The sequence below is a fragment of the Atractosteus spatula genome, chromosome 3 (genome assembly GCF_055471065.1).
Source record: "Atractosteus spatula isolate fAtrSpa1 chromosome 3, fAtrSpa1.hap1, whole genome shotgun sequence".
Classification (NCBI taxonomy): domain Eukaryota; kingdom Metazoa; phylum Chordata; class Actinopteri; order Semionotiformes; family Lepisosteidae; genus Atractosteus; species Atractosteus spatula.
In genome coordinates this window covers 71,290,361-71,310,609 of record NC_142708.1, presented here as the reverse complement: position 1 = coordinate 71,310,609, position 20,249 = coordinate 71,290,361, and the positions used below count along the sequence as shown (strand labels likewise).

Here is a 20,249-nt window from a genome sequence, read left to right as displayed (position 1 = left end):
GGAAAGGAGATACAACTAACAGGGAAAACAGCCGAAAGCTGCAAGAAGGAGGAAGAAAAAGAGAGGAAAGGAATCAAACACACAGCCTACAATGCACACGCAACACCGAACACACACAACATGTAAGGACACGGGAATCCAGTCACACTGAGAGCGCACGGAAACGGACACGAGCAGCCGGGACACAGCGGCGGACAAGTACAGCGCGCACACTCGCTCTCGCTCACTCATCCGGACGGGACACGTCTGCTTCTGCGCGTCCGGAGAGACACGGCTCCAGCTGTCGGTCCAAGCCCGCGAGGAGCCCGCGAGGAGCCGCGCTCCCAGGTGAGTCTCTGGCGCGAGCCCGGCCGCTGGAGCCCGGCGCGCTCTCCCTCTGTTTTTAACCTCTTTCCCTTTTCCCTCCGTCCCTCCCTCCCTTTGCTTTCTCTCCTACTGTTCCTCCTTCTTAAAAAGACCCGTTATCGCACTTGTATCACACACCCCTGTTTGCTGAGAATCCCCCTGACCCGACCGGGCAGGAAAACGCCGCCCCATTCCGAAACTGTTCAAGAGAACATTTCCACGGGAGTCGAGCGAAACACGCCAGTGAGAAGAAGTGTCCGTGGAGCTCTGGCACCTGACACCTGCGTGTGGTGTTCGGAACATCTGGGGATTTTTCAGTCATTCCAGTTTCATTTGTCGGGTTTATTGGCAAGTCCGGCGAGACTTTCACTGTGATCGGCTGCAGGAATCCCATGGGAAGTGCGTGTCTTTCTGTGTGCCCGCTCCTGCAGCTGTTGCTTTCTTTCTGCTGAAACAGCAGTTATTACAGTTATTTTTCGGTATTTGAGAGAAGGGGGTTTTGCAGCAGGAGGGGTGCTAATCAGTGTTGTTGTTTAATTCACAGAGGAACGGCCGTAACTGTTTGCGGGGATAATTATTCTCTGTCTCTTGTTGGCAAAACCGACAGGTTTGCTGTTTGCAGTGACTTCGGTTTGATACAACTAATTTCACTCCCAGCAGCAGCAGACCGAGACAGGGAGAGAGCAGGCTCGCTGCCGTTGTTTTAAAGTGTTAATTGTGTGTACTGGGGGGAAAGGGAATTCCAGACGCCTCCAGGAAAAGAACAAATTGGTTTTTGTTTTCATTCCAGCACATTAAAAAAGACACACTGCACTGGTGTAAACACTGCAACACTGTAAAACACACATTGTTGGAATACACGAACACAGTAACACACAGCACTTTGGCACACTATCACAGCACTGTAACACACTAACACAACACTGTAAAACAGGACTCTATACAGTATCGCACCACTATAGCACACATAGCATTGTAACACACACATCGTTGAAATACACTATCACACATCGTACAGTGACACACACACAGTAGAAAAATACAAACTAGAAAATAGTGTTTTCAAAAACTGAAACTTTTTTGGCATGTACAGACTGTTCTTTTACCAGAATGCAAGTTCCGCAGTTTTTCAACGCAATCAGCAAAACATTCGTTCTGGACTTGTTCCGATGTTTCCTTTAATGAGAGTGAGCTGTTCTGAACCTCTCGACCATCACTCCCTGTCTCTCCTCCTGAGACAGTATATAACACACCAGTGGACACGGCCTGTTGTCCTTATTCAGGGAGACAGACTGGACACACCAGTGGACACGGCCTGTTGTCCTTATTCAGAGAGACAGACTGGACACACCAGTGGACACGGCCTGTTGTCCTTATTCAGGGAGACAGACTGGACACACCAGTGGACACGGCCTGTTGTCCTTATTCAGAGAGACAGACTGGACACACCAGTGGACACGGCCTGTTGTCCTTATTCAGGGAGACAGACTGGACACACCAGTGGACACGGCCTGTTGTCCTTATTCAGAGAGACAGACTGGACACACCAGTGGACACGGCCTGTTGTCCTTATTCAGGGAGACAGACTGGACACACCAGTGGACACGGCCTGTTGTCCTTATTCAGGGAGACAGACTGGACACACCAGTGGACACGGCCTGTTGTCCTTATTCAGAGAGACAGACTGGACACACCAGTGGACACGGCCTGTTGTCCTTATTCAGGGAGACAGACTGGACACACTAGTGGACATGGCCTGTTGTCCTTATTCAGAGAGACAGACTGGACACACCAGTGGACACGGCCTGTTGTCCTTATTCAGGGAGACAGATTGGCAATTTGTTTGGCAATCGATGCCAGAAACCAATAACAGAAACAGCACAAATTTCTGCGCGGTCATGTTTTTTGTTGCTGGAGAGTGCTGATTTTCCTGTAGCTGTGCGCTTCCAGGCCGGCTAGCGTCAGGGGTTTCGGGATGCAGTGTGATTTTATTTATGGCTGGCGATGCCGATGAAAGGGGTACCAAGCCCCCCCTCGCTGGCGGCTGACAGGCGCGGGAGAGCCCCGCCCCCTCGCTCAGCCCGCCGCCGGGGGGCACAGGGCCGAGAGAGCCGCTCGGCCTCCCCCAGCCCCGGGCCGAGAAGATTATGTGGGGATTCAGGTCTCCGGAAAGCTCCACCGCAAGGCTTTGATCAGGTCAGCTCAGGGGACATCCGAGATCAGCAGCCACGCGCCGACCTTTGGCCAGACGTGGAACGTAATTCTGGGGGCGTGTGGGACACGAAACAGAAGACGCTCCTTCCCACAGAGGATTGTGGGAATCTGTTCCCACTCCTCAGCTTGGCCACGTGGCTGAAGCTCAGCAGGATCCAGGGGTGGGCAGACCAACCGCCGGCTGCGCGTCACACTGGTGGGGAAAAACTTTGAGTGTCCAGGAGGGAGAACGAGATGAAGTCTTGAGCAGCGAAAGGTGTATTTTTAGTTTGGTGCGCTCAAACACCGGTGACATAAATGAGTGATTTTAATAGACGGGACAGAACCATAACGCCCACAGTGATAGCAAGTGGTATCTGCAACGGCTCGGTGTTCCAATCAAAGCTTCTGCAGTTTTAATTGTCCCCCCCCCAACCCCCCCCTCCAACCTCCCACTATTCTGACTCACACAGTTTCCCTGGTAGAACAGCTTCGCTGCATCGATGACGTAACCTGCTGCACTGAATTACAATGGGACCAGGGCTGCGTGACGCTGAGATGCACCTACAGCACCACAGCATTCCCACACACGCGTACACACAGCTGCGGCAAAGCCTGGCCACGTGACGGGGCTGTAGAGCGGTTTTTTCGGGGTGCACCTGGGTGTAAGTGCATTGAGGTGCACCTACTGCAGGGTAGAGGGGGGTCCCCAGCAGAGGCGCAGGCCGGGCACGGAGAGAAAGATGGTGAGTGGAAAATACAGAACTTCCCTGATGACCGCTGCTCTGATTTACCTGCTCTACAGTCCCTCGCTCATCGGCTTTCCTCCCCTGGGTCAGCTGTTGTTAATGGGTTAATCCTCCACCCCTGGTCCAGGGGCACTCGGAGGAGTCCAGAAGGGCCTGCTGGACACACTGGACCTCTGTCCCGCCAGCGGCCAGGCGAGATCCGCTGTCCGGCAGGTCTTCCAGGCCTACTGTCCCAAACAGCAGGAGTGAACAGCAGCCCCCAAGCTCCACTGGCCCGGCTGGTCAGCAGGAGGCAGACTGGAGTGATTCCCGAGTGTCCACGCAGGATCCACGGGCGGGATTTCGGGATCGATCTCCTGCTCTGGGCCCGCCTTCTTCATCGACCTCGAACCTGATCGCTTGATCCGCAGGCCGCGTGGTTCTTCCTGGGCCTTCAGTCATCCGAGGAATTGACAGGAATCAGGAGAAAACTTAGTCATTCCTGTTCTGACTCATCACCTGCCAAAGCTGCTGCAACTGCATCACTACGGCCCAGGAAAAGCAGCACTCTGTGTTCGACCGTTCCAGAGGATCAAGGGGAAAAATCACGCCTGGTTCTGAATCCCAGAACCTTTTAGAATTCCAGCCATACATCCACGAACATAACTCTCCCTGGAATGGTGGCAAAAATAAGCACTTATCCATTTTTTGTTGCGTTGGAAACACACAGTGACTGAGTGCCGGGTTCTCTGGGATCTGTCTGCCTGGTTTAAACATTGTCTCTCTGACCGGCTGCACTTCTCGGTGAAACTCGTCTGAACTCGGAAAAGCACAAGCTGAGCCCCAGAGTCCAGCAGACAAGCCGAGCAGCCTCTGTGCTCCTTTTACAAAATCCTTATAACGCAGCCGAAATGGTTCCTAACTGGATCAGAAATAAGCAAATGTAAGGGAAAATCATATATATATATTAAATGCATTCTTAATCCTAACATCTGAGGGCTAGTGGGGACGTTCTAGGTTGACCCTGTCTGCACCGCTGTCTGTTATGCAGTGTAGCTGTGATTTCCTGCTCTCAGTCAGTATCTTCCTCACCAGAACCTCTCGTTCACTGTCTCTCTCACTCACATCGCAATTGTTTAACGTTGGCCTTTGACGAAAACAGATCCGAACAAGACGTGAGTCCAGATTTTCCTCATTTTCTTGTCTGTTCTAAAATTTGTATGAATTTGTGTAGATGCTCATATATTCATTTAAGCAACCAAAATTGGTATTTTATATGACCATTCCATTTCCAGTCTGGATTGTATCATATCATACTGTAACCCTACAGTCCAGAGATCACTGGTACAGCCTGTGTCATACTGTAACCCTACAGTCCAGAGATCACTGGTCCAGTCTGTGTCATACTGTAACCCTACAGTCCAGAGATCACTGGTCCAGTCTGTGTCATATTGAAACCCTACAGTCCAGAGATCACTGGTCCAGTCTGTCATATTGTAACCCTACAGTCCAGAGATCACTGGTCCAGTCTGTGTCATATTGTAACCCTACAGTCCAGATATCACTGGTCCAGTCTGTGTCATACTGTAACCCTACAGTCCAGAGATCACTGGTCCAGTCTGTGTCATATTGAAACCCTACCGTCCAGAGATCACTGGTCCAGTCTGTGTCATATTGAAACCCTACAGTCCAGAGATCACTGGTCCAGTCTGTGTCCTGTTGTAGCCCTACAGTCCAGAGATCACTGGTCCAGTCTGTGTCCTGTTGTAGCCCTACAGTCCAGAGATCACTGGTCCAGTCTGTGTCATATTGTAGCCCTACAGTCCAGAGATCACTGGTCCAGTCTGTGTCATATTGAAACCCTACAGTCCAGAGATCACTGGTCCAGTCTGTGTCATACTGTAACCCTACAGTCCAGAGTTCACTGGTCCAGTCTGTGTCATATTGTAGCCCTACAGTCCAGAGATCACTGGTCCAGTCTGTGTCATATTGTAACCCTACAGTCCAGAGATCACTGGTCCAGTCTGTGTCATATTGTAGCCCTACAGTCCAGAGATCACTGGTCCAGTCTGTGTCATATTGTAACCCTACAGTCCAGAGATCACTGGTCCAGTCTGTGTCATACTGTATGCCTATAGACAAGAGATCACTGGTCAGTGGTGCTGTAGGGGGAATCTCCCCTCACCCTCTTCTTTTAAAAAAAAACAGCATTTTGTTTTTTCCTCTCTAGTAATGATTTCTTTTGTCTTTCTTTCGTGGCACAGCTGGTGTGCAGAAGAATTAAACCCGTGAGGGTAAAGCAAATGACCGTGTCTGAGATGTGTGCAAATCGCTGTGTGTCTCTGTCATTGGCAAGCACAGGAGGGGGAGACAGTATTACAGATTTATGAGCTTGTTTCTAAATACATCCTCTTTTATTGAGGCAAGCTCAAACATGCGCACAGTGAAGGGGTTGCAGTGTCTCAGAAAGAGACAGTAGAATACAAAAGTCTTTCCAGCACAGAATAACTATTTTCCTGTAATAGATTAATTAGATACAATCACAGTACAGGTCAACAGTCCTGTTACAATAGGGGCTACAGTCCCAGTACAGAAGAACAGTCCTGTTACAATAGGGGCTACAGTCCCAGTACAGTAGAACAGTCCTGTTACAATAGGAGCTACAGTCCCAGTACAGTAGAAATATCCTGTTACAATAGGAGTTACAGTAACAGTACAGTAACAGTCCTGTTACAATAGGGGCTACAGTCCCAGTGCAGTAGAACAGTCCTGTTACAATAGGAGCTACAGTCCCAGTGCAGTAGAACAGTCCTGTTACAATAGGAACTACAGTCCCAGTACAGTAGAACAGTCCTGTTACAGTAGGAGTTACAGTAACAGTACAGTAGAACAGTCCTGTTACAATAGGAGCTACAGTCCCAGTACAGTAGAACAGTCCTGTTACAATAGGAGTTACAGTAACAGTACAGTAACAGTCCTGTTACAATAGGGGCTACAGTCCCAGTGCAGTAGAACAGTCCTGTTACAGTAGGAGCTACAGTCCCAGTACAGTGGAACAGTCCTGTTACAACAGGGGCTACAGTCCCAGTGCAGTAGAACAGTCCTGTTACAATAGGAGCTACAGTCCCAGTACAGTAGAACAGTCCTGTTACAGTAGGGGCTACAGTCCCAGTACTGTGCTACTGTGTTCTACTGTCTATATCCTTTCCCAGATGGTAGGAGGGCAAAGAGTTTATGGGAGGGGTCAGCGAGATCAGTCTTTGAGTGAAGGGAATGGAGAGCCTGGGTCCGGAGACAGTCCCCACTCCCCACCAAGGTGGGAGAGGCCATGAAGACAGTGCCAGTGGACACACACCGCATCAGCCCGGCAAAGCTCCGACTGATTGCACCAGAGATACACAGCTGTGTGTGCGCGAGAGAGGCCGAGCCTCACGGAGACAGGCAAGGAAAGTGTTCATGAACACACCCTGAGCTCAAGGACAGAGGAGAGGGGTGGAGAGAGGGGCAAGAGAAGAGAGCAAGGGGGAGAAAGAGGAAGGGATGAGAGACAGAGGAGCAGCAGGGAAATGGAGAGAGGGAGACAGGCTGGGATGGAGGTAGTGAGAAAGTGCTACCGATGGAAAAACAGAGAGAGGGAGTGAGAGTGGAGTGGAGTGAGATTCAGAGTGTGAATGAGACGGAGAATCAGGACAGCAGAGGGACAGACAGATGGACAGAAGGTAGAGAGAGAGTGTGTAGGAGATGGAGGATTAGGATAGCAGAGGGACAGACAGATGGACAGAAGGTAGAGAGAGAGAGTAGGAGATGGGGGATTAGGACAGCAGAGGGACAGACAGATGGACAGAAGATAGAGTGTAGGAGACAGGATTAGGACAGCAGAGGGACAGACAGAGGGACAGAAGGTGGAGAGAGAGAGTGTAGGAGACGGAGGATTAGGACAGCAGAGGGACAGACAGATGGACAGAAGGTAGAGAGAGAGTAGGAGACAGGATTAGGACAGCAGAGGGACAGACAGATGGACAGAAGCTAGAGAGAGTGTAGGAGACAGAAGATCAGGACAGCAGAGGGACAGAAGGTGGAGAGAGACGGAGCTCTAGGATGTCTGAGGAAAGGCAGACAGAGGGGCTGCCCAGGAGACTGGCAGGCCGGAGGGATGGGGTGTGAGGGCAGAGGAGGCTCAGGCTGGCAGAGGGGGAGGAGAGGCTCTCTGTGAAGGTGTCTGCTGTGATTTGCTGAGCTGTCCTTGCAGCTCTGCTCCGCTCCACTGCTGATGTAGGGGGGCACTGCCTTTTAATACAGCTGACAGAGGGCTTTAATGGAGCACAGGCTGTTGGGGGGGCTGTAATAAAGCTGAGTGCAGCTCTCACACAAGGTGGGATGAAGTGTGTGTGTGTGGGTGTGTTTTTTCTCGCATGCCTGGGTGTAAAGGCATTTGTAAAAATATACAGCATATAGAAGTGTATATGAGTGTGTTGGTGTGTTTTGTCTGCGGCAGGGTGATGTTCTCTGTGATGTTTACTAGCTTCTTCTGGCGGTTAACAGCCTGTAGCGGGGAGCGTGTGTGCTCTGGGCTCTGTCCCTGTTGATTTCCTCTGCCTGGTTAAGTAGTCCTCAGCACTGTCACTGTCACTGTCACTGTCGCTCAGCCTGAGTGCGCTGACACAGCAGGTCGCCAGTCTTTCACCTGACGCATTCGCACGGCCACAACTCTGAGTAGTGTGTGGAGCCTGTACATTCCCTCACTTCCTGAGAGCTGGTAACGGAGAGGACAGAAGCAGCTGGCACTGAAAAGCCAGCGGGGTACAGAGCAGTGAAGCATCACATATTAGATGACAGTGAACTACTAAAGAGAGCAATACAGTATAGTGCTACACGGCAGTACAGTAGAGTTACACAGTAGAATAGAGCAGGACTATACAGCAGACTGCAGTACAGCAGAGTTACACAGTAGAATAGAGCAGGACTATACAGCAGACTGCAGTACAGCAGAGTTACACAGTAGTATAGAGCAGTACTATACAGCAGGCTGCAGTACAGCAGAGTTACACAGTAGTATAGAGCAGTACTATACAGCAGGCTGCAGTACAGCAGAGTTACACAGTAGTATAGAGCAGGACTATACAGCAGACTGCAGTACAGCAGAGTTACACAGTAGTATAGAGCAGGACTGTACAGCAGACTGCAGTACAGTAGAGTTACACAATTGTACAGTGTTATATAGCAGAGTGCAGAACAGTAGGGTCTGACAGTGCAGTGCTATACAGTAGAGTGCAGTAGAGTTACACAATTGTACAGTGTTATACAGCAGAATGCAGTACAGCAGTGGCACAATTGTACAGCACGGTGTTACACAGCAGACAGCAGTGCATTTCGGTACCTTTCAGCACACGTCTATAAAAAGTCTGTTCAATTTAAACTGCCAGATCTCCGCCAGCCAACTCCAGCGATGGTGTGGGTGACAGCAGGAAGAATGTGTGTTTGTGTTTCCGAGTGTGTGTGCCTGCCTCTGTGCTGATCACCATTTGCTGAGCTGTGACTTAGCAGAGCTGCAATCTGCGATCAATCAAGCGCCCCGATTCTGTCAGGCCCTGTCGGCACGGCTTAATTCATATCTTTAGCCGGGATAATAAAATTAAAATTGAAATCGGGGGGGAAAAAAACTCAGCAGGGTCCTGCTGGAGTGAAACATTAATTCCAGCTGTAAATGAAGAGAGAGCTGCTCGGTCCGAGCACACCGGTTGGAATATTCCGATAACCCCAGCAGCTGGACGGAGAGAGAGCAGATATGGTATTGCACATGGCAAACCTTCTGCTAAAAATTAAACGACTCCAGCACCAAAATACAATTTTATATATTTAGACCCATGTATATAATATTTTTACACATGCATGATACAGTCACAGGCCTACTGTAAGTATTAACTCCCTATATCTTAATTGTTAATGAATAATGATGACTGCCATTGAGATGCTAGCTGGGGTAGCTGGAGAATAAGTCTTTAATAAACTATATGTTTATGTGTGTTTCTCACCTGCTTGCAGGTTGCAGGCAAGAGAGGGATCCAGGCTGTGTTTTTGCCCCTGGGGGATTGATCAGAGGATCTCTTCCAGCTGTTTCCTTACGGACCTCAGGGAATCGCTCCCAGCTCTGCGGCTGGGCTCTACGGCACCAGCGTCATTCACAAATGTTCTGAGCACCCAGTCATCCCAGCCTGAGGCAATCAGGATTTTCCTATCCCTGAACACAAGGAGGCCCGGGGGCGTGCGTGCTCAGTTCTGCAGTGAGAGCCAGCAGGAGCAGCTGATCCAGTCTTCCAGACCGTACAGCTGACCAGTCAGTGGGTGCCACTGTTACATCTGCGGCCGTGACTGGGAAAACGAGCAGGCTCTCTCCGAAAGATCCCGGAACTAGAAACGGTATGGAAAACAGGGCTGGGAATGAACTCCATTTATCCACTTTTCAGCACAATTACAGTGTAACAGGGAGGTGAGCGTGTGGTCTGAACTCAGGACTGCTGGGTTGTGGGTTCGAGTCCCCTCTGCGGACCTGCTGTTGCACCTTGAGAGAGGAACTTTACCCCTGTTGTTCCAGTCCACTTGTCTGTATGAATGGGCACCAGCATTGCTGAGGGTAGTTCCAGCTGTCTCCTCCTCTGAAACCAGGATAAGCTCTGGCCCAATGAGCCAGTGTAGCTCAGATATGAAAGTTACCTACTTCATCAGCAATTTGTGCCTATATTTGTATACATTTGAAAAGCTCGGAGGGTATTTCTTCAGAAACTTTTACCTGGAGCCATTTCTTAGCCTGCTGTTAACAGGTGTTTAACTGGGAGGAGTAACTCTTTTATCCTGTAAGAAACAGATTGCATTGATCACAAGCACATTCCTGCTCAGCACAGTCCTGTGTAAATAGTGATTTGTAATGTGCTCTGTATTTTCGTGCAGCTCATTTCTGGGCTGCGTCTCTCTGCCCAGGGACTACCGATGCAAATTAGCCCACAGATCCCGTTGTGAAAGTTAAACATCGGCTGCTGTCGTCGTGTCTGCTAAATAAACAGGCCACAGAATGAATGACTCAGCATCAGCAGCCCGGCTGGGAAGACTGTTTCCCTACTCTGTGATGGGAGCTGGTGAGCGGCTGTAGCTCTACATCAGTCCAGCAGGCAGGCACTTCAACTCCTGATTTCAGGCTCTTCAGCCCCGATCTGATTGGCGCAGGGGCCTTCGGACAGCTGGGTTAGAGTCCCAGAAAGAGAAACCACACACTGAGAGACATTACGTCCCGTGAAACATAAATCCGAGGTCTTGACTCTCTGTGGTCATTAAAAATCCCAGCGCTTTTGTCGAAAAGAGTAGGGGTGTTACCCCGGTGTCCTGGCCAAATTTCCCCCTGGCCTTTACCAATCATGGCTTCCTAATAATCCCCATCTCTGAACTGGCTTCATCACTCTGCTCTCCTCCCCACTGAGAGCTGGTGTGTGGGGAGAGTACTGGTGCACTCTGGCTGCCGTCACATCATCCAGGTGGGGCTGCACACTGGTGGTGGTGGAGGGGATTCCCATTACCTGTGGAGCACTTTGAGTGGAGTGTCCAGAAAAGAGCTATATATAAGTGTAAGCAATTATGATGATGATGATTATTATTATTAATATAATCCACCTCCACCTCCACCTCTATAATCCAGCTCCACCTGCAGCTCCAGGCTGGCGCCAGCTGTGGCTCAGCTGGTGAGGCGCTTGCTCAGAGCAACGACTGAGCTCTATGATCACGTGACTTGCTGACTTGTGGGGTTCCCCAGGGTGGGGGAGATTAGCTGATTTAGCATCACCCGGAGCAAGAGACAAGGCTCCCCTCGGGTAACGTCAGGGGCCGGCTGGGCATGACCGAGGAGCCACATACCCCCCACCCCAAAAACAACAGTGACGCTAAAGCGCTACAAAAACAGAGGAGGGAGTTTGTTTGAATTGTTTCCTGTACTGTACTATTTTATTTAGGTCTAGATGAATCTGCAGGTGTGATTCACCAGCTGGCTCCCTAGGGCTTGAATTCCGGTTTCCTGATGTTGGGCCTCTGTTCTGTGGTGACAGGGATCTGCGAAGAGCAGGAGCAGTTTCGGGGGGAGGGGGTGGCGAGGGACGCCCCAACCCAACGGGACGCCACACGGCTCTCTCCAGCTCCGAAACCCGAGCCAGCGCAACAGGCCGAACTCCCGAAGCCTGGAAAGGCCAGGACTGCTTTCCTCCGGGCTTCTCCGCTGCTGGGAGACGCCACTCCCTGCCCTCCGCTGACAGCAGGCTCTCACCTGCGTGGGACACCTCCCACACCTCCCAGGTCCTGCCCCACAGCCAGAGAGGTGCTGGGGGGGGGGGGTTATGGAACTGGCACCCCAAAACGCCAGTCTGCCGCAGGGGTTTGCTTCTTGCCGAGAGAGAAACAGGAGAGCTGCGTCTCCCTTCTGAGGACGGCGCCCAGGCCGAGGCGGAGTCTGTCACCCAGGTGCGTGGCCAGTACACCCCCTCTCCGGTCCTCACGCACACCCGCGCTCCCACGGTGTTTCTGCAGCTCTGTCTTACAATCGACGTGCGCATCCTCAGCCAGTCCCAAGGTAAACACCGAAGGCTTGTCTTCGCTGCCAGCCCACGTTTGCTCAGAGATTAAAGGCGCTATACAGCTGAGAGAGGATATCCTGCCTCACGGCCCCCCAGCGCGCTGCTCCGTCCCTGTCTCCTTTCCCGAACTGGCCCGTTTCTCTCCGGGGGGTCCCCCTTTTCCGGTCTGGGGGGGGGGCGTCAAGGGCCGAAAAACAAAAAGAGCTCGTCTGATATTTTTTGTTAAGTTGTTTCAATCGGTTCGATTTTTAGAATTCGGGAAAGAACTGGGGAGCGAGAGAAATAGAAAAACAGATCCAGCTGTGAACGTCTTACGTTCACGGACCTATGCTTTAAATTTTCTGTATCCCCCCCCCCCCCCACCTGGAGCCAGCAGTTCAGCAGTAATAACTCATCGGTGAAACAGTCTCAGATTATTCTCATCTCTGCTGTAAATTAATCAAGGCAACTGCATTCATCAAAACCATTTTTCATTGCACCTGCGTACATGAGTTTTCAGATCGTCTGGGTCTGTTACTAAGGTACCTGAGTGCGATCCATACACAGAGCTCTGCAGATATGTAAAAGAATAATTAGCGATCGGAGGAAAGGGTTCTGCAGCTTTGCCCAGGAAGAGTGTGAGCCTGAGAGGAGTGTCGCCTCACTCCACATCGCAGCACTCCAGCCCAGTGAGAGTGCTGGCTCTCTGGGCACCCCAGCCCCCTGAAAGGGGTGTGGGAGTCCAGCCAAGGGGGAGTGTGAGCTCTCACAGATGTTTATTCCTGCATCTGTCTGGGGAGCAAGGCCACCAGCATAGGAGGCAGGAGCCACAAGAGTAACAGAGGGGAAACTGCTGCCCTGGCTGAGCCCTGCTGATCAGGCAAAGGCTTACGAGCTCTAACCTGAGAGACAAGCTAGATCTTCTCCTGGCAGTTCATGTGTCTGGTGCCGAAGCCCCCACCCTCACCTGCGTCCCAACGGGAAGGATGGAAGACCTGGATGAGCTGGAGCACCCCCTGCTGGCTGGCAGCCCAAAGCACAGAGGCACCTGCAGCCCCAGTGACTGCAGCCTGCTCAAGGAGATACGGCTGAGGCTGGAGGAGGAGAAGAAGCCACTGTCGCCCCCTCTGGCTTGGAGGAGTTACTGCACCCCTGGGGAGCTGGGCCGGCAGCAGCTGCTCGACCCCTGCTCTCTGCCCCACACATTGAATCCCTTCTACCCTCGTGCCCCGCTCTGGGGCAACAGTGCGGACACCTTCAGCTTCCACCAGAAGGACTACCTGGAGACCACCTTCGTCGACATCGTCCCTGGGCAGCCCCTGGACAGGAAGCTGCTGGAGGAGCAGAAGGATGTCCACAGCCTCTCCTACGGGATTGAGGACGAGAGCGACCTGCTGCCAGACTATGAGGTAAGGCCACTGGGGGGGGGAGGCCAAAGCACAACAGGTCTTATATTCCAATAGAAAGATCCTTCTCCAGCAGCTCAAAAACAGTGTTGCACCACAAAAGTCTTATTGTTTCAGGCAACCACAGACTGCCAGCTAGCGCTCTCTTGTCTGAAAGGCTACCCCTAGCGACTTTCAGCCCTGCACCCGTGATCTCCTCCGCTCACCACACGTGACCCTGGATGACCTCCAGTCACGGGTCAGCTGAGACTGACCACTGCAGGTCTGCCATGTCCAGCGCCACCCAGCGTTACCGACGCCTCTGAATTAATCGGTCTGCTAGGGGATTAGCCAACCTCGTACTAGAAGCAGGCGTTAGATCGTCCTCCACACACCAGCGTTTCTTTCCGGCCTTTAATGACCTCCCTGTAGGGACTCCTTGATGGTGTTCCCCTCTTTCTGGAGGCTCTACTGTGAAATAGGAATTTTTGGGGGGTCCATCCCTCCACGCAGAAGACAGGGGCCACAGCTCTGGAGTCGGCGATGGTGGGGGTGGCGGGGGGGGGTCTCAGATTATTCTCTTTGCAGCCACTGACTCTGCGAAACCGAAATCGCTCTTTCAAGTCCAGCAGCTTGTGGCTCGGCCAAGACGGAGGTCGAGCGAACGGAGGAGAGACAGCAGCAGCGCAGAGGATAATTCCCCCTTCCTTGGATTTAAGTGCTGCGCTGGACGCCGTTCAAGTGCTACCACCTCGAAGTTGCCTCCGGGAATTCCTGACATCTTAATAATCCCTAATAATGATAATGAGAGGAAGAAAAAAGGCATCGGCGCCCTCTGTAGCCACTCTGGGAAATGCGGGACAAGTTAATGATCTTTTCTAATAACGATCGGAGCTGCAGAGAGAACAGCAGCCCTCTGGCTCAGCGCCCCGCACAAGCGCCCTCTCCCAAAGTTCCCATCCGACGGCTCCAGCTTCATCCTTCCCGTGTCCGGAGTGCTTATTGTCCTTCTGTAATCGCACTAGCTGAAGAGGAGGAGGAACTGGGGGGGAGGGAGGGAGTTGAGAGTGACTGTGTGTGTTGAAGGAGGGGGGGTGGGGGTGCAAACATTGTTCCGGGTCCTGAATAATTCATAAAGCACATCTGCCAGTAAGAGCAGGAAGATATAAAAGCAATCAGAGAGATGGAGGGAGAGACTAACAGTGCTGGCGGGGGGGGGGGTTGGGAGGGGGACAAGGACACAAGGAATGCATGGAGACACTGCTGGACTGGCCAAAAAATTAGGAACCCCACCAAGTCCAATGGACGGACCCTCCATGTGGATGGGCCTGAGCATCACCACCGGCGTTCCGGTAAGACAGTACTGCTCCTAAAGCAGTCGTATCTGTAGTAGCAGTGGGGGTATCAGTACTAAGAACTTGGGAATTCTTGCCGGCAGGACTCCTCCAGCGACGACTGCAGCGACACGGACAGCGACAGTGACTTCTCGCTCATCATCCCGCAGGACTACCTCGGCCTCGCCGTCTTCTCCATGCTGTGCTGCTTCTGGCCCCTAGGGATCGCCGCCTTCTACCTGTCGCAGAAGGTAAGGCAGGAGGGCAGGGAGCCCGGCTCCCAGGACAGCGGCACCGCCCGCACGGACCCGACCCGTCGCAGTGCGTCTCTGCGCGGTGCCGCTAAGGTGACGTGAACTCCCCGTACTCGCAGTGCCGGCCTGCGCCCGGCGCTGTGCGGTTGAAAATCTTTCTGGGTCCTATAGACTTCCCCGTTTCAGTTTGCGGTTGGGCGTTGACGACCATCTACCTTTTCTTTGTCTTCTGACTGGGTACGGGACGCCAGGACTGGGAAGAGGGGAGGGATGAAGAAGGGAGAGAGGGGGAGCGCGGCCGGCATGGAGGCGACTGTTCAGAAATAAGACGGCTCCATCCGGCTCCCATGCTCACTGGCAGCCTGTATAACCACCCTCACACACAGGGGCCTCACCTGTACAGCAGGTCCCTTCAGAGCCCAGCTGCTTGTCTAGCCCTTGTGAAAAAGGAGCAGGTTTACGGTGTCGAAGTATTCATGCGTATGGCATTTCTCTTTGCTCCGAATGGGTCGGCCTGGTTTCCGCGGACTGGCAGTGTTGTGCGAGGTAGCAGACAGCAGCAGGTAAGGCTGTGAGATCTGTGACTATGCAAAGACTCTTCAAGCTCACAGCTGGACTCCCGGACAGAGCGACCCTCCTGGGCTCAGATCCGTCAGTGAGGCCCACGGGAGGAAGGCATCTCCCAGAAAGGTTTCGGAGGAGCTGAGCTCTTGCTGGGAGAGGGATGGACAGAGAGGGGGCGCCAGGGAGGGCACTAGGGGGAAAGGACTCTGCGCAGCACCTAGAACAACACGCAGGACTGGTTTCGCCCCCAGTTCTGTCAGGTGGGACCTGGCTGGCCCCTCTGGGCAGGAGAGACAACCCGTATTTACTGCCTGTCCCATCCTGAGGGGCCCATCCTGCTCTGCTCCAATGTGAGCCGATTTCTTCATTACCTCCCTGCCAGCCCCCGAGCTGATCAGAATGCAGGCTTCCGTCGCCCTGCAGCCCACAATGCTGGCATTGTTTTCAATTGTTGGCATCTGTGTTCTGGCGCTCTGTTTGCTGTTTTTTTTTGTTTTCTCTAACTGCTTTGGCTGCGAACGCTAGTCGTGCCATTAAGCAGATTTGAATTTGAGTCAGTGGGGGGGGTGGAGGGAGGAGGAGGGGGAGAAAGACAGAAGGAGAGGGACTGACTCAACACTGCAGTCCAGTGTGTGATCTCCTATGAGCATCTCAATAATAATAATAATAGGTTAGATCCCCTTTTCAGGCCATAAAGGCATGGGGGGAATTGGGGGCAATGGCCACCATCTTCTCAACCATCTGACACTGGAGGTAATGTGGTCAGCATCATACTCTGGCAGGTCTATTACCCCCAGAAGGATTAACCCCCGGTTCTCATTTGGAAAGCAGGCTGAGTGGACCTGGGAGCCATCTGGAAGGAATTAGAGCAAGCTCCATCACTTGCCTCTACCTGGGATTGAACCCAGGATCTTCCAGTCAGGAGCTCAGGAGCTGGACACCCTTGCTGTCTGAGCTACCACGGCTCCAATAATAATAATAGTCTTGCTAATTGTTATCGCTTTGGACAAGACTGGAATTCCTCGGCCAGGACAGTAGAGATCTCCGAACGGGAGAGAGATGGACAGGGAGCAAGGCAGGATCACTGGGAAGGCGTGTCTGCAGAGTGTCTCCCCTGTCGGGCCCTGCGGAGCTCGCGGTCTGTCGAAAGTGAACCGCTCTGACAGGCCCGTGGCGTCCTCTGGGCGTTGTGGTCTCTCAGAGATGGACAAAGCCGACCCTGAAACGTCTGCGAGCGGACTGTGGAAACGCGGGGGCGCCGTGCTCTTCCGCGGGGGGGGACCGACATCCCAGCGCCCACTTTGTGCTCCCGTGCATTCTGGGAGAGCTGGCTATGTGATGTGACTGGAGGCTCGTTTCCCGGAATCGATAACCCCTCGTTTAGGTTTAATGAGAGCAGTAACGAGCAGGCTCCTCTATAGATCTTCAGTAAGAGCCTTCCTGGCAGAAGCGTGCCGCGCAGAAGGGAGGGAGAGATAGTAGCAGAGAAGGAGGGGGAGAGACAGATTGTTTTTGTTGTGGGTTTGGGTTTGGTATCTGAAAAGAGACGGATAAGACAAACACAAGAAAACTGAAAATCATTCTACATTCTTTATTTCTACTCTATGTCTACTCCATCTTACACTCTCTCCTCTTGTCTCTCTCCTGTCCTCTTAATTCTCTTTCTCCCCTTGTCCCTCTCTCCTGTCCTCCTATCCCTCTCTCTCCCCTTGTCCCTCTCTCCTATCCCTCCCTCTATCCTGTCATCCTATCCCTCTCTCTCCCCTTGTCCCTCTCTCCTATTCCTCTGTCTCCCCTTGTCCCTCTCTCCTATCCCTCTGTCTCCTTGTCCCTCTCTCCTATCCCTCTGTCTCCCCTTGTCCCTCTCTCCTGTCCTCCTATCCCTCTGTCTCCCCCTGTCCCTCTCAGACTAACAAGGCCTCGGCACAAGGAGACTTCCAGGGGGCCAGCGCAGCGTCTCGCCAGGCTCTGTGGTTGGCTGTCCTTTCTATCATCTTTGGGGTCGTGACCTATGTCTGTGCCATCGCTGCACTTGTCTCCTACCTATCTGGGAAACCCCCATAACCCCCTGACCTGCTCCTGTGACTCCTACCGACTGGACTGGACTGAGCTGGTTTACAGCACAGGAGATCACTGGACTGGACTGAGCTGGACTACAGCACAGCAGAACTCTGGACTGGACTGAGCTGGATTACAGCACAGCAAATCACTGGACTGGACTGAGCTGGTTTACACCACAGCAGATCACTGGACTAGACTAAAATGGATTACACCACAGCAGATCACTGAACTGGATTGAGCTGAATTACAGCACAGGAGATCACTGGACTGGACTGAGTTTGACTACAGCACAGCAGAACTCTGGACTGGACCAAAATGGATTACACCATAACAGATCACTGGACAGGACTGAGCTGGATTACACCATAGAATATCACTGGACTGGACTGATCTGGATTATACCACATAAGATCACTGGACTGGACTGAGCTGTATTACACCACAGGAGATCGCTGGATTACAGGACAGGAGATCACTCAACTAGGTTGAGCTGGATTACAGCACAGGGGAACTCTGGACTGTGCTGCAAAGAATTGCACTTGCAAGATGTGAGAGCCATTTGGACCAGGCCTGACGTGACTGGACTGTTGGACCGTGGACCAGACTGACGCCAGGTGGCATGCAAAGGGCTGAACTGTATAGCATGTCTGACTGGAATAGAGGGGCTTTTACCAGCATGGATCTGACCAGAATGGACTGGATTTTAATTGGGAGGAACTCAACTTGCCTAGCTAGACTGGATTGGGTACTGGACTGCTCTGGGACAGGAGCCTGGACTATGTACTGGAGTGGACTACAGCAGCCTGTATCACACTACACTGCACCACTCTCTGCTGGACTGAACCCTCCAGCAAAGAAATGCTGGGAATTGGAAAATGCAGTAATAGATCTGACTTTCCTGAACTAGATCCTAGTGGGCCACACCAGATTGGATTGTAATGGACTGGACCATACCGAACAGGTCTCTACTGGACTGGACCTGTCAAAGAGAATGTGTTCAACAACACCGGACCTAACAGAACTGCTACACATTAACACACCACTGCAATTTCTACGGCAACAGACCGACCATGCACCTCTATTAACAGGACCTGTACAGAGTGCAGAGGCATATGGCTGCAATAGACACTGGGCAGAGACAAACAGGAGACAGCTATTGCTTTGGATACTCCAGGAACTTGTGTTATAGGACAGAGGACTGTAAGGGGTATGATGGTGGACAGGGTGACCAGCTGGAAGCAGGTGGGTGATGGACAGAATGACCGGCTACATGAGGGTGGGTGGTGGACAGAGTGACCAGCTGGAGGCGGGTGAGTGGTGGACAGAGTGATACCAGCTGGATGAGGGTGGATGGTGGACAGAACATCCGGCTGGATGAGGGTCAGTTGTGGGAAAGTGACCAGCTGGATGAAGATCGAGTGGTGGACAGAGTGACCATTTGGAAGCCAAATTCTCTTCTTCAGAAGCAAGTGATTCTGTATGAGACAGAAGAAAGCTCTATACTGCATTTCATATTATTTTAACTACTTGTGTCTGTCTGTAATGAGTTACCAATAAATGGAAATCTCCCGCATCTAGTTTCCAGAAACAAGAACCTGCACACGGTCAAACCTACACTGGACCAGACTGCTGTGATCCATTTTCTTCTTTCCTTCCTTTTTTAAGAAGATGAACCAGTGCTGGTGTTCTCCTGCCCTAACAGTCATGCTTCACAGCCCTGGACAAAGGCACTAAATCTGTTGTCCCAGGCAGGGTCAAGAACATCGCACTGTTCCTAAAGCCACACCACCTGTCCGCTACAAGAAGGCAAACTGTGCTCTCTATGTGCATCTCCAGAACAGAGACCAGGGCTCATAGTGGCCTAGCCAGTGAGAGCTCCTGACTGGAGCTGGAGTTGAGATCCTACAGCCCAGAGACCCACACAGCAGGACAGGAGGCACAGCGAGAAGAGACAGAATCCCTCAGCAATATCACACCCACAGCAGGAGACACAGCGAGACAAAATAGGGGACAATCCCTAAATAAGCAACACAGCAGAACAGGAGGCACAGTGAGAAGAGACAGAGAATCCCTCAGTTAGAAACACTCACAGTAGGACAGGAGGCACAGTGAGAAGAGACAGAGAATCCCTCTGTTAGAAACACTCACAGTAGGACAGGAGGCACAGTGAGAAGAGACAGAGAATCCCTCTGTTAGAAACACTCACAGTAGGACAGGAGGCACAGTGAGAAGAGATAACAGAGCATCAGTATCACACACAGTAGAATAGGAAGAACAGTAAGAGAGGATACGACAGGAGAATGAATAGATTTTTGTGACAGGTGTCTTCTCCATCACTCCCCTACCCTCCTAAAGGTACATGTAAATAATTACAAAATCGATTAAAAAATAAATGCACTTGAAGAAATCAATCACGCTGTCTTCTTTGTCTCCACGCATTTTCTCTTCATGAAGAAATTACAGTTGCTGTTGCTCTGACAGAACCAGACCAGCTGCCACCACCCCAGAGAAGTGAGGTGAATATCCCCTCTCCTGGAGTTCAGGGTTCAATCTCACGAATGCACAGTGCTCAACACCTGACTGTTATTTTTTTAATTCTGTTCTTGTGGATTAAGGCTCTGTAAGCAGGCTCGGTGTCAGCAAGCAGATGCGATATCGCCCCCTAGTGGCCTAGACAGTGCACACGCCTACTGCAGTGGTCCTCTAGGATCTGTCTAGGAAACGACACGGTGCGCAATCTCAGCCCACGTGCAACTGTGCTCACATACTGGCAGGAGCTGTGTAGAGTGACAGATAT

At 51.9% G+C, this 20,249-nt stretch overlaps 1 protein-coding gene across 1 annotated transcript; it reads left to right on the top strand.

The window, feature by feature from the left end:
* Positions 1-11,353: 11,353 nt before the first annotated feature.
* Positions 11,354-19,855, top strand: tmem91 (transmembrane protein 91). Its single transcript, XM_088910154.1, has 3 exons — positions 11,354-13,263; positions 14,678-14,824; positions 17,300-19,855. Exons 1-3 carry the CDS (start codon positions 12,841-12,843, stop codon positions 17,453-17,455), a joined length of 726 nt encoding a protein of 241 aa, XP_088766280.1. The 5' UTR covers positions 11,354-12,840; the 3' UTR covers positions 17,456-19,855.
* The last annotated feature ends 394 nt before the right edge of the window (positions 19,856-20,249 follow it).